Below are 13,507 nucleotides of genomic sequence, written 5' to 3' on the forward strand. Positions count from 1 at the left end.
AAGGGTCGCCTAAGACCATCGGAAAACACATATATAATTACATATTGTTTGTGATTAATCACTATGCTTTAATTATGTTCAATTTGTAACAATGAAATTGGGGTCACCACAACATGAGGAACTGTATTAAAGGGTGGCGGCATTAGGAAGGTTGAGAACCACTGCTCTAGAGTCTTTCTGTGTTTGAGGTTGACTCAGTCTGCAGTCCTGCCCCATCCTCTCTTCCTGCATCCCTGTTTTCATCCCCTTCTTTCACGCATGTGCCAGGCCCTGTGCTAGGCCCCAGGAATCGAGGCGAGCAGGTCCCAGCCAGCGAGGGAGACACATGCATAAGCAGACACAGATAGAATGCTGCAGGCAAGCCAGAGCGAGCAGAGTGTGAAGGAGAGATGATGATTCACATTATAGGCCACTTGCTTGCTTGCCAAAAGGATTCACTGTAAGGTTCTTTTGCCAGTCGGACTGAACTTTGAGGAAGCGTTCAAGCAGTGCTAGTAAGAATATTTATACTTTGAAACTCAGAGGCCTTCCCCACTGGGACTCCCTCAGACCCCACTCAGGGGAGTGAGGCTGTGTATTTGGGATTATGGGTGTATATTTTTACACGTGTCACATCATTGTAGACTTTATCGAGGTATACCAGCAATGACTACTGTGACTTACACATCCAGGTGTGTGCTTCATTGGTGAGTGTGTGTCACAGCCCACCGGGGGCAGCCAGGGTTCTGGGATAGGAAGAAGGGGCAGGACCAGGAAGATCAGAGTCCAGTCGTCTTGACAGTGACTCTGCTGCAGGCTGGCCACCTCCGAGAATGTGGCCTGTGAGGAAAGCAGCGGTGTGTCCTCCGGAAGTGCCCCCAGTGCTGCTCCTCTGAACACTCGCTTTCTCCAAAGCCAGAGGGGCTTCTCCATCTGGAATACGGAAGGGAGCTCTAGCCAAGGACATGGTCATTTCCTGCCGCCTTTCTAGCTTCCTCTTCTATTTGTGGAGCTGACAGTCTTTCTCTCCACAACTTAATGGTCATCCTCTCTCCCCACCCTGCTCGCTGCTATGGGCCCATTCCATCCTGCGTCTGTCGACCAGGTTGGCATCGCCCATCCCCACAGCACCACAGCGCAAGGACTCAAAGTGAGGCTGGAGCAGAGAATCTGGTCTCAGGAGCACTGGCAGAGAGCCCTCCCCCAGCCCTGGCTGAGTGGTCCCGTGTCCAGCCATAGTGCCCTGGACGTCCTGAATGGGTCCATTAGAGCAGCAGGTGAAGGCCAGTCTTCTGTTTATGACGTTGATCCCATCTTCTGTTTCTTCCAGGATCTTGTCCATCAGTCATTCCCTTTCCTGAAAGCTCTTCAACCCTTCATTTTCATGCTCCCTTGATTCAGACCTTTATCATAATTGGCCTGGGAAGCAATTTTTTTTCATTCATTGGATCATCCACCCATCTATTCATTTGATAAGCATTTATTAAAACATCTCTCGTGTGCCAAACACTGTACTAGACACTTGATGTGAAAATATGGATAAGACAAGGTTTCTGCTGCCAAGGAGCTTATAGTTGTGTGGAGGCGGTAGACATGATAATAGCATGTTGCACGTGCTGTGATATAATCTGCTCATGCACCGTATGCATGTACCATATTTGTTTATCCATTGACCAGTTGATGGACATGTGGGTTGTTTCCAGTTTTGGGTTATTATGAATAATGCCACTGTGATCATTTGGGTACAAGTTTTTGTGTGAAAGTATGTTTTCATTTCTCTTGGGTATATACCTAAGCACAGAATGGCTGGGGTTTATATGATAACTATGTTTAATTCTGAGGTACTATGAAACTGCTTTCCAAAGAGGCTGCACCATTTTAGATTCTCACCAGCAGTGGATGAGGGTTCCAGTTTCTCCTCATCCTCACCTTCACTTGTTAGTGTCTGTCTTTTTCATTTTAGCCACACTTGTGGGTGAGAAGTGGCATCTCATTATGATTTTAATTTGCATTTCCCTAGCGATTGCTGATGTTAAATACCTCTTTATGTGCCTCTTTGCAGAAATGTCTATTCAAATCCTTTGCCCATTTTTTTTCCATTTTTAAATTGGGTTGTTTGTCTTTTCACTGTTGAGTTATAGTTCTTTGTAGATCTGAATACAAGTCCCACCCAGGGGCATTCTGTATGCGGAGCCCAGTCCCCTGGAATGAATGAGAGGGACTCAGGGACATGGAAAAGAGGAAGCACCAAGTGGTCACTGGCAGCACAGGCCACCCCATGAAGCTCACTCTTTTGGGATTTCTTTCAGCTGAGTGTGGAGGGACAGTGAAAGGAGAGCTGTTGGGGCAGGTGCTGTCACCCGGTTATCCAGCTCCCTACGAACACAATCTCAACTGCATCTGGACCATCGAGGCTGATGCTGGCTGCACCATTGGGTAAGTGTCTGGCTGGCCAAGTGACCATTGTCAAGTGACCATTTAGGGGAATCATCACCAGCCACTCAGCTGGTAGCCAGTCCCACCCACCTCACCTGGCGGCCCTGTGAACAGCAGGGGTGTAGGACCCCAGGCTTGGGCTGGGCCCATGGAGAACCTGGAAAGGCCAATCTCGGCCTCACAGGGCTGCCACCCAAGTTCATACGACTCTGTGGTCTAGATGGCACAGTTACAGCAGAGTGACTGAGGGCATGGGCTTGACGTCATGTGAACCCCAGTTTGAATCCCAGGACCTTGGCTAACTGAGTCTTTTATCCTCTGAGTCTTACTCTCTCCTCTGGATTGTGGGTTATAATGCCAACTTCTCAGGATAAAGCACTTAAAAGAGACGCTGTATGCATTGTGCTCGGCACAGTACTTGGAACATGGTAAATATTTAACAGTGGCTCTGTGGTCGTTTCTCTGACAGCAGTAAGGGTCAGCTTAAGTTGTATGAGCCAGATTACTTCTCTTTCTCAGTCTGAATTTCCTCAACTGTAAAATGAGGACAAAATTCTTATGGTTTAGGGTTGTGGAGAGAGCAATTACAACATCCAACAAGGGAAGTCAGAAGAAAGAAAAAGGAAGGGAGGAAGGAAGGTTGGCTCAGGTGTAAAGGTCGTTATATGACTAATCTATATAATAAAAGCCTAAACAACCGTTACAGCGGAACTACCAGAATAACCCGTCACTAGGATGCACACTGACCACCAGGGGGCAGACGCTTAATGCAAGAGCTGCCCCCTCGTGGTCAGTGCTCTGTGGGATCGCCACTCAGCCAGAAGCCGGGCTCACAGCTGGCGAGTGCAGCGACGGTGGCGGAAGCCTCCCCGGCCCCTGTGGCAGTGCTAAGGAGCAGTGAGTCGAGCAGTAAGGAGCAGTGAGCAGGCAGGCAGTAAGGAGCAAGGGATCCAAACTGCGAGAGGGATGTATGACTGCCGGCTTAGGTGGATGTCCCCTGAGAGGTCCCAGACTGCAAGAGGACAGAGGCCAGGCTGAACCACCCCTCCATCCCCATGCACGAATTTCATGCACCAGGCCTCTAGTACAGGGGTGGGCAACCTTTTTGACTCGAGGGCCACAATGGGTTCTTAAACTGGACTGGAGGGCCGGAACAAAAGCATGGATGGAGTGTTTGTGTGAACTAATATAAATTCAAAGTAAACATCATTACATAAAAGGGTACGGTCTTTTTTTTTTTTTTAGTTTTACTCATTTCAAACGGGCAGGATCCGGCGGGCCGTAGTTTGCCCACGGCTTCTCTAGTACATCCATAATAGTCTCTCAGTAAATATGAAATGAGCATTGAATGAATCAAGAGCATAATGACTCATTTACTTTAGTGTTCAGGTATGCAAATCAGGAAGAGGTCTTCCCCTTTTCCACCTTGGAGCATTGCTCATTCATGCACTCACTTCATTCATTCCGGTAACAACTCTGTTTAATACCTGGCAGTGCCTGTGCAAGGTGCTGGCCTTGTGCAGATGAATGAGATCCTGTCACTGTTGACAGAGAGGAGAGGAGTGTGTGCAGAGTGAGGTGAGGGCATAAGGAGGGGTATGAAAGGCAGGACAGGAGGAGACCAGAGATTTCCTCCTGAAGGATGAAGAGGGGTTGCCAGGTGGCCAAGGAGAAGGATTGGTGGGAGGGGAAAGGCCTTCTGGGCAGAGGAATTGACCCAGGTGCTCAGCCTCGAGCTGGAAATGGTCCACATGGTGGAAGGCAGGCAGCAGTGGGAGATAATGCTGGGGAGCCTGCTGTGGCCCCGCTCGGGGCTGCGATGCTGGGCCTGGACCTGTCGGCAGCTTGCGGGAGAGCATGGGATCGACTGGGTCCGGGACCCTAGTGAGGAAACTGCCTCCAGAATGTGGGTGGGTGAAGCGCCCTGAACCTCGCTGGTCACAGTGGGGATGGAGAAGAAGGAACAAATGCAGGAGACGTGTAAGTGGTCACCCAGCTGGTCTCCCTCTCCTCATAAACATGGAAACTGAGGTTTCTCCTGTGTCCCCATTCTTGTTGTGTAGCACACACTGTAAACTATACAGACAGGTGGGGAGAACAGCACACCCAGAACCTGCGGACCTGCCACCATTGCGAGTACTTCGCCATATTTGCTTGCTTGCTTTTCCCTTTTCTGTTCATCCTTTTTTCTTTCTTTTCTGAATCTCTCAGAAATGCATTGTGGACCATGACACTTCATTCCTACATACTTGGCAGCATCTTCTAAAGAGAGGGATGCACTCCTCGGGAAGCAACGTTAGCCTGCCCAGGACTAATGAAGGTTTAGGACAAGGGCTGGGGGAGAGCAGAGCAAACAGGAGCGGCTGACAGTGACAGTACGGGCGCAGTGACAGGAGTTCTGGGCAGGATGGGGACCATGATCACTTAGGGCAACAGTGGGCGTGGGGTGGGGTGGGCTGGGAGACCAGGGCGCCCTTCTTAGCTGTCAGAGAGAGAGAACCCAGACACATACAGGCAGTGTCCCCTCCCGTGTGACACAGCAGGAACTGTGAAGTCACGGGGCATGCAAGTGTGTGTGAGGACCCAAGGTGGGAATAGCAGGGAGAAGGTGAGGACGGGTCAGTCTGTCACATGGAAGGCTTCTTGAAGCCAGTGTCAAGTGAGCAGAGATGGGCTTCCCAGATGCCATGAGAGCTGCCCAGAGATAGAGATGATTGACAGCTCATCTTCCCCTTCTCGTTCAGCCCCCACCCCAGCTTGACTTCCCAGTGTGTGCTGCAACTCTGGGCACTTTGTACTCAGCACGTCTTCTCTCTTCCCCTCCCTTTCTCCCTCTCCCCCTCTCTCCCTCTCCCCCTCTCTCCCTCTCCCTTTCTCTCCCTCTCCCCCTCTCTCCCTCCGTTTCTCTCCCTCTCCCCCTCTCTCCCTCTCCCTTTCTCTCCCTCTCTCCCTCCTTTTCTCTTCCTCTCCCTTTCTCTCCCTCTCCCCCTCTCTCCCTCCTTTTCTCTCCCTCTCCCTTTCTCTCCCTCTCCCCCTCTCTCCCTCCTTTTCTCTCCCTCTCCCTTTCTCCCTCTCTCCCTCCTTTTTTCTCCCTCTCCCCCTCTCTCCCTCTCCCCCTCTCTCCCTCCTTTTCTCTCCCTCTCCCTTTCTCCCTCTCTCCCTCCTTTTTTCTCCCTCTCCCCCTCTCTCCCTCTCCCCCTCTCTCCCTCCTTTTCTCTCCCTCTCCCCCTCTCTCCCTCTCCCTTTCTCTCCCTCTCTCCCTCTCTCCCTCTCCCTTTCTCTCCCTCCTTTTCTCTCCCTCTCCCCCTCTCTCCCTCCCTTTCTCTCCCTCTCCCCCTCTCTCCCTCTCCCCCTCTCTCCCTCCCTTTCTCTCCCTCTCCCCCTCTCTCCCTCTCCCCCTCTCTCCCTCCTTTTCTCTCCCTCTCCCTTTCTCCCCCTCTCCCTCCTTTTCTCTCCCTCTCCCTTTCTCTCCCTCTCCCTTTCTCTCCCTCTCCCCCTCTCTCCCTCCCTTTCTCTCCCTCTCCCCCTCTCTCCCTCCCTTCCTCTCCCTCTCCCCCTCTCTCCCTCTCCCCCTCTCTCCCTCTCCCCCTCTCTCCCTCCCTTTCTCTCCCTCTCCCCCTCTCTCCCTCCTTTTCTCTCCCTCTCCCCCTCTCTCCCTCCCTTTCTCCCCCTCTCCCTCCTTTTTCTCCCTCTCCCTTTCTCTCCCTCTCCCCCTCTCTCCCTCCTTTTCTCTCCCTCTCCCTTTCTCCCCCTCTCCCTCCTTTTCTCTCCCTCTCCCTTTCTCTCCCTCTCCCTTTCTCTCCCTCTCCCCCTCTCTCCCTCCCTTTCTCTCCCTCTCCCCCTCTCTCCCTCCCTTCCTCTCCCTCTCCCCCTCTCTCCCTCTCCCCCTCTCTCCCTCTCCCCCTCTCTCCCTCCCTTTCTCTCCCTCTCCCCCTCTCTCCCTCCTTTTCTCTCCCTCTCCCCCTCTCTCCCTCCCTTTCTCCCCCTCTCCCTCCTTTTTCTCCCTCTCCCTTTCTCTCCCTCTCCCCCTCTCTCCCTCCTTTTCTCTCCCTCTCCCCCTCTCTCCCTCCCTTTCTCCTCCTCTCCCTCCTTTTTCTCCCTCTCCCTTTCTCTCCCTCTCCCCCTCTCTCCCTCCTTTTCTCTTCCACTCTCCCTCGCTCCTCTTTCCCCCTTTCTCTCTCTCTCTCCCTTGCCATCCCCACACACCCCTCACTTGGATAACCAGCAGCAAATGTAAGGTGATTTATCATTAGACCAGAATTAGGACAAACACATTTAGCCCCTTTTGTGTTCAAGTTTTTATTCAGAGTCAGCTTTCGTTATTATTTCTTAAATATGAATATCTTTATAGACTTTTTATAAGAGTCGATACTCTTTTTTAAGAATTCAAAATGCAAAGAGAGATGTTTATCAAGTAGAAATCAGAAGTCCCCGCAATCTCACTCGGTTCTCCTCCACACACTATCGATAGCCGTGCCACTTGGCATGCCAATATGACATGAAGCAAATGCAACAGACGTGGTTCCCAAAACAAGGTCATCTCTATGCGTGGCTCACTCATCTGATATTTGTTTCACTATTTAGTCATGTATCACCATCTTACTGTGTCAATATATATAGATCAGCCTCTTCCTGTTTGACGGCTGCAGGGAATGCTAATATGCGCACAACCATAATTTATTTAACGGCTCCTCTGTTGATAAAGTGGATATTTTCAGGTTTTCACTCCAGTAAACATCCTTACACATGAATCTTTGAACAGTCGCTCAGTTGTTTTCTTAGGATATATTCTTGAAAGACAAATACAAGATGCGTGACCTCAAATTTCCCTCTAGCGGGTGCAACGATTTCCTCTCCACCGGAAGCCTGCTTCCCCACACGGCACCTCCGCGGTGGCCCATCCCGGCGGCGTTCACCAGTTTGGTGAACAAAATGATATTAAATGGTCTTTGCTGCTTCAGGTTCTTTGTATATGTTCCTTGGGGGAGTTTATGTTTTTCATATAGAGTGTTCAGCTCAGTTCATTTCTAAATAGTCTATCATTTCAGTTTAGATTTCTTTTTAACCTGAGCATTTAAGAATGTTGTAGAAGTTACTAAGTGGTGACATATGATCTTTTGTTATTATTTTTATTTTTACTGCATTGTACCCTTTTTGCTTTTTGAATTTTTGTCTCATGTTCTATGAATGTCCGAAGTGAAAAGAATATAGGGGTTTATGTATTTCTTTTACATCAAGTGTATTATGCTTTCTTTCCAACAAACAATATGCTTTTTCATTGTTTTTCTTTATTTTCAACTCTTCTGTTGACAGCAGACTTGATTTAATGGGCTTGGTCTTCCCTCTAGTGATTTGAAAGTTCTAGATCCTGTTTTCATTCTGCCAGTGATTTTGTCTTTTCATTAATTCTGTTTTCAACAATATTTATCCTGGTATTTCTCCCTCTTTCTTTTGGAAACCTTGTTTTTACTTTTGTTTCTGTTTCCAAGAAGCTGTGTTTTTTGTTTACCGATTGCTCTTGGCAGCCTATTTTTGTTTTTATCCGTGGTTATCGTCTTGCATCTCTCTGAGAACATTACTTATGTTTCCTTTTTACAATGTCTCCTGCTTTTCCCTGCATTAACTGCATTGTACGGTTGGACCATGTGGTCTGGCTATTCAGCTGGATTCCTTTGAAGAGCTGATTCTCTTTAGATCCTGAGTTTTGTCATTTATTCAGTATCAATTTGTAGCTGAGACCTGGGCTCTGGCCCCAGACCGCCTGCCATGCCACTAGCTGGGTAGCTTAGGAAGCTCTTCAAGCAGCACTCTGAGCCTCAGTTCTCTCATCTGCAAAATGGGGATTTAAAATAGTACCTGCCATCTCAGTTTGCCATGAGGATTAAGTTAGTTAACATAAGCACTTAGAACAGTGCCTGGCATGTGACTCCCAAGTGATGAGCGGGCCCTCCAGGAGGCAGGCAGGTGGTTGTGGTTGTGAAACACCCTCTGAGCACAGCAGGCTGTCGGGTACCCCTCAGTCACAGGTGGTGGGTGCCAGGCTATTGGTGGGAGCAGGTGTCAAGCAGTCCCCCCTTTGGGTGTGCCAGATGGAAGGGGATGGGAGACAGCCCACAGGCCAGGCCCTGAGGCTGTTCCAAGGGGCACAGACAAGAGAAAGCTTGCGGATGCCTCCCCCCACTCTGACCCAGCCCCGACCAAGTGTAGGGAGTGGCCAGAGGGATGTGAGGTCAGACTCAGCCCAGAAGGTGGGCAAGGAGAGTCCCCTTCCAGAAGTGCCCAGGGGGGACCGTGGTCAGGCTGACCCTTCCTGGATGTGCACTCAGACCCTCCTGGAACAGGGACGCCTGCGGCATTGTGTCCTGACAGCCGGGAATGGGGCAGGTTGTTGATGAACTCGGTCCAGGCTTGGCAGCTGGTAGCAGGAGAGCAGACCCTCGAGCTTCACCTGCCACCTCGCTTGCTTCGTGGTCAGTATATAGAACATGGACGTTTTATCCCAGGTGGTGGGACCTCTTCTCAATTTCCACTGTTGGGCTGGAATTTTCCTTTTTCTAATCAGTGGACCAGCTCAGATGAAAATTTCAGAAAAGAGGGAAGCAATGCCTTTTTCTGTCTGTCCTGCCCTCTCCCCAACATTTATCAAACACCTGCAGCCTACTCGGTTCTGGATCGGTTATGACGGTGCCCATTTTATAAATGAGCTCATTGAGGCCCAGAGAGGATGACTATCTCACAGTTAGCAGTAAGGTGGGTTTCCATCCCGTCTGTCTAGCCCTAGTCTTTCCTCTTCCCAGCCTGCCATTCGGACCCTGGTTTAGTGCCAGTGAACAGAACACGAGCACCTTGTGTTCTTGAGCTCCCTCCCTGTGCCCAGCTGTGTAGGCTGTGCCGTGGGAAACACGCAGGTCAGCCCACGGCTGGCTCTTGTCTTCCAGGGGCTCACATGTTTGGGGGAAATAGTCAAACAGGTGCTCCAAGACAAGGTAGATGCTGTAAGCAAGTCAAGTTCAGTAACAGAGCAGAGAGAGAGAGAGAGACGTTCTGTCTGGAGGTGCAGAGGTGAACATTCCAATTGAGGGGAAGGAGAGTAAAGGCACGAACACAGGGGACATAGGGTCTGTCCCCGAGACAGTCCTCCCCATGTGGCTGGAGCCTGCATGGGGCTGGGGGGTGGTGGAGGGTAAAAAGTTTCTTGAGTAGAAAAGGGTCTCTGAATGGATTTCACACTGTAACGAGGACTCACTGGAATATTGAGAAGACAGTAATGACATTCCGTTCAATTAAAAATCCTGGAGCATTTACTCAGTGGCAGGCATTCTGCCAGGCACTGAGCATATAAATATGAATACGAAACAGTCTTTCCCCCTTGAAGACCTCGGTCTTGCAGACAGACGCTCTAGGGTTAGGAATGGAAATAGGACGACCGACCAGTGGCGTGGGCAGACGGAGGTCCACGCTTCTCCCAGAAGGAGCCTCTGCAGGTCCCATCCAGGCCTGCGCTCAGGATGGGGTTCCTGTCCTCCGGCTCCGCCCCCCTGGCAGCTGCTCCAGCTCCAAGCATCCTGTCTGTGTTCCAGTTTCAAAGAAGAGGGAAGGGCACGGAGCCTTCTCCTCGTGAGAGTGTGCGTCTTTATTCGGGAAGAGCCACCATCCTTAGAGACATCATCCCACATCTCATTAGTCGGAGCTCGCCAGGCCTGGCTGAGGGAAAGCAGGAAGTCAGTTTGGTTTTGCTTTTAGAGCAGTGGTTCTCAACCTTCCTAATGCTGCAACCCTTTAATACAGTTCCTCATGTTGTGGTGACCCCCAACCATAAAATTATTTTCGTTGCTAATTCATAACTGTAATTTTGCTACTGTTATGCATCATAATGTAAATATCTCATATGCAGGATGTATTTTCATCGTTACAAATAGAACATAATTAAAGCATAGTGATTAATCACAAAAACAATATGTGTTTACATAAGTGTTTTCCGATGGTCTTAGGCGACCCCTGTGAAAGGGTCGCGACCCACAGGTTGGCGGCCCACAGGTTGAGAACCGCTGTTTTAGCGTTTCAGAAGGAAAGACAGACAGAGGGGAGGTTTGGAGCACAATAGGAAAGCGTTTGCAGGAATAGTTCATGATTCCGGGTGGCAGCGGGGGGCAGGGTACCCCCAGAGGAAGTGCTGGCCTCGCTGCATCTAAATGGCAGTTGCAGTTCCCCATGCACGTGGAGGGGAGGGCCTTCCAAACATGTGGAGGAAAGGACAGCCAAAATGCACAGCTGCTCGGGAAAAGGTCGTTGCCTGGCGTGACTCAGTGTTGCCGCTTCAGGAAGATCAGGGGCAGCCACACAGAACCAACTGGCTGTGAAGCCGGAGAGGAGTCCAGTGTGACTGTTGGAGGGGCCTGGTAACGTTCAGAAGAACTGGGTCTTGTTTCCTGAGTACAGATCGTGCTGGCGTTGAAAGCTCTGTGGTCTGCCTCCATGGAGGGGGAGTCATGGAAAGGGGAGGGACAGTCCTTTGCAAGCGAGCTTTCCCTAAAGACACTGGGGCCCGTGCAGAGTGGAGAACTTACTGTTCCTGGGAGCTCTGATTTCTGCTTCTAACACCCATGTGGTCATAAAGCTCATTTTAGCTAATAGTCCTAGTTGGTTGATTTTTAATCATAGGGATTAATGCAGAGGGCAACCTGGAAACTCCATTCTTGGCTGTCAGTCTCACAGCAGAGGGATTACCAAAAGGGTGGAGCAGAGTGTTGATTAACCAGAACCCCTGCCCGGTGGAGCTTGTCTTCCTGGGAGGGTGCTGGACTAGACACAACATCTGGCTGTGCCTGCAGCCCAGACTTCCCCGCTGCAGCTTCGCATCCGCCACAGGGCGCCGGTCCCCACCGTGCTCAGGGCTGCTTCCCTCTAACCAGCGAGCGGGCAGCTGGCCCAGAGGAGGCAGAAGGCACCAGAAGTGGAGCTTCTGTTCACAGCTCTTGCCAGGAATTGTGGCCGCAGGTTGAGCAGTTTCCAGAAGGTTTACCCATGAGCAGTGGCAGTAAGTTAAATCTTAAACAGAGAGGGTCCGTGTACTTGCACTGTGAGAGCTGACCTCCTGAGGGAATGGAGCAGCTAAGCCTGTACGCAAGGCATATTCCTTTGTCAGAGTTAAGGTTTCAACAGATCGGGGAATAGTCAAAAGGAACACAGAAGGTGTTTGAAGACGCTGTGGGTAGCCTGGTGGGTATGAATGCAGCTGTAAGCGTGCTGGTGCTCTCTGGCAATTTCATTTTTCACGGATGACCTCTAGAAAAAGAAGCACGGAGCACTTCAAATTATCCAAGAAAATAATCCAGCTGATCGACACTGGAGGCTTGCGTTGGCCACCCATGAGCTTGACCGCCAGTTTACAGTCCCGGGACTGAATTCCCACACCTCTCGGGAAAATAAACAGTTCAACCAAAGAAATGCAGGATGTCGGTGGGCCACACTGGACCAGCATAGATCCCTCCTTTCCAAAAGGTAATTAACACGCAAGCCAGACAAATAAAATCAACTGTGGTGTCACTAAAACATAGCATTCTAAAAAACCCCAACATTTTCCAAAAGAAATAGAAACGTATTTTCTGAAAAGATTTTCTAATAGTAGACAGAAGGAAATTTAAATGAGTAGATAATCTCACTTAAACATAAGAAATAGGGTTGATAAGTAGCAGAAGATGGATGAGGAAGTGGGCGAGGGGAGCTTCTGAGATCAAAAGACAGTGATGGAGACAAGTAGATGATGCAAAGAAACTAAATACATGATAACACTTAAAATCCACAGCAGCAGGATTTGCCTCGTAAGAAACATGACCATTGAAGTAGGAACCTCCTGGAGAATCTCTGAGACTGCAAAAAAAAATTACGAAGGTATGAAAGTAATGAAAGAAAAGTTGCCAACTCTGGAAGACAGAGTGCCAGTCCAGGCAGATAAATGAAAGGGGAACAATGAGCAAATAGAGCAGAAGGTATAATAAAATACAAAATGTCAACTAACTCCCCGAGAAGGGGGTGTGGGTCGGGCAGTAGGATGGGGTTACCAGCGCTAAAACTTCCTTGGTGAATTGAAAGGACTCCCTGAGATCTAGACAAAATGATGTAGATACCAAATGAAAAATAAAAGTGTACCAACCATAATAAAAAAAAATCCCTAAAATCCCTGGCAGGTTAGAGCATCGGCCTGCACACCAAAGGGTCGCAGGTTCGATTCCTGGCCAAGGGCATGTACCTGGGCTGTGGGTTCGATCCCCAGCCCTGGTTGGGGTACATGTGGGAGGCAACCAGTTGATGAGTCTCACATTGATGTTTCTCTCTCTACCTCCTTCCCTCCCATCCACTTTCTCTAAAAAATCAAAGGAGCCAGGCCGGTGTGGCTCAGTGGTTGAGCGTCGACCTATGAACCAAGAGGTCACAGTTTGATTCCCAGGTTGCTGGCTCAATTCCCAGTAGGGGGCATGCAGGAGGCAGCTGATTGATGACACTCATCACTGATGTTTCTATGTCTCTGAAATCAATAATAACATCTGTTTTTTTAAATCAAAGGGGGAAAATGTTCTTTTGTGAGGATTAACAAAACAAAACAAAAATAGGTCCCTAAAAGCATTTGGCAAAATACACAGGTAAGCACACAATCAGGTCTTATGAAATAAAACAGTCGTTTATGAAAAACAAGAAGCATAACTAATCCAACTCCTAGGATTTCTTCTCCGTGATATCAAAAGCCAAAGCCAGTGGTATTATGAGACTCAACCATTGCTGCTTCAGCCAGAATACAACATGCACCAAAGCCACAGAAAATTGCCACTCGAGCCCCTTGAAGAACTGGCAAAGACCTTGCAGATGGCCCCGACAGTAGCAGGTCCTAATGCCTAGAGGCTATACACGTTTCCTCATTTGGAAGAAGGATCTTTGCAAAATGTGATTAAATTAAGGATTTTGCTCGATGATCTGAGTGGGTCCTAAATGCAATGACACATGTCCTTAGGGAGAGTTTGTACACACAGAATAGACCATGATGTGAAGACGGACACAGGGAATGGAATGATGCAGCCACAAGCCAAGGAATGCCAAC

General features: G+C 49.5%; 1 protein-coding gene across 1 annotated transcript in view; it reads left to right on the top strand.

Annotated features, from left to right (window-relative positions):
• CSMD2 (CUB and Sushi multiple domains 2) overlaps window positions 1-13,507 on the top strand; it is a 565,161-nt gene that overhangs the window by 417,631 nt on the left and 134,023 nt on the right. Inside the window, exon 25 of the mRNA XM_059686241.1 lies at window positions 2,289-2,415. Coding sequence (XP_059542224.1) covers window positions 2,289-2,415 — 127 coding nt within the window. The remainder of the gene's footprint in view (window positions 1-2,288; window positions 2,416-13,507) is intronic.

The sequence above is a fragment of the Myotis daubentonii genome, chromosome 3 (assembly GCF_963259705.1).
Source record: "Myotis daubentonii chromosome 3, mMyoDau2.1, whole genome shotgun sequence".
NCBI lineage: Eukaryota > Metazoa > Chordata > Mammalia > Chiroptera > Vespertilionidae > Myotis > Myotis daubentonii.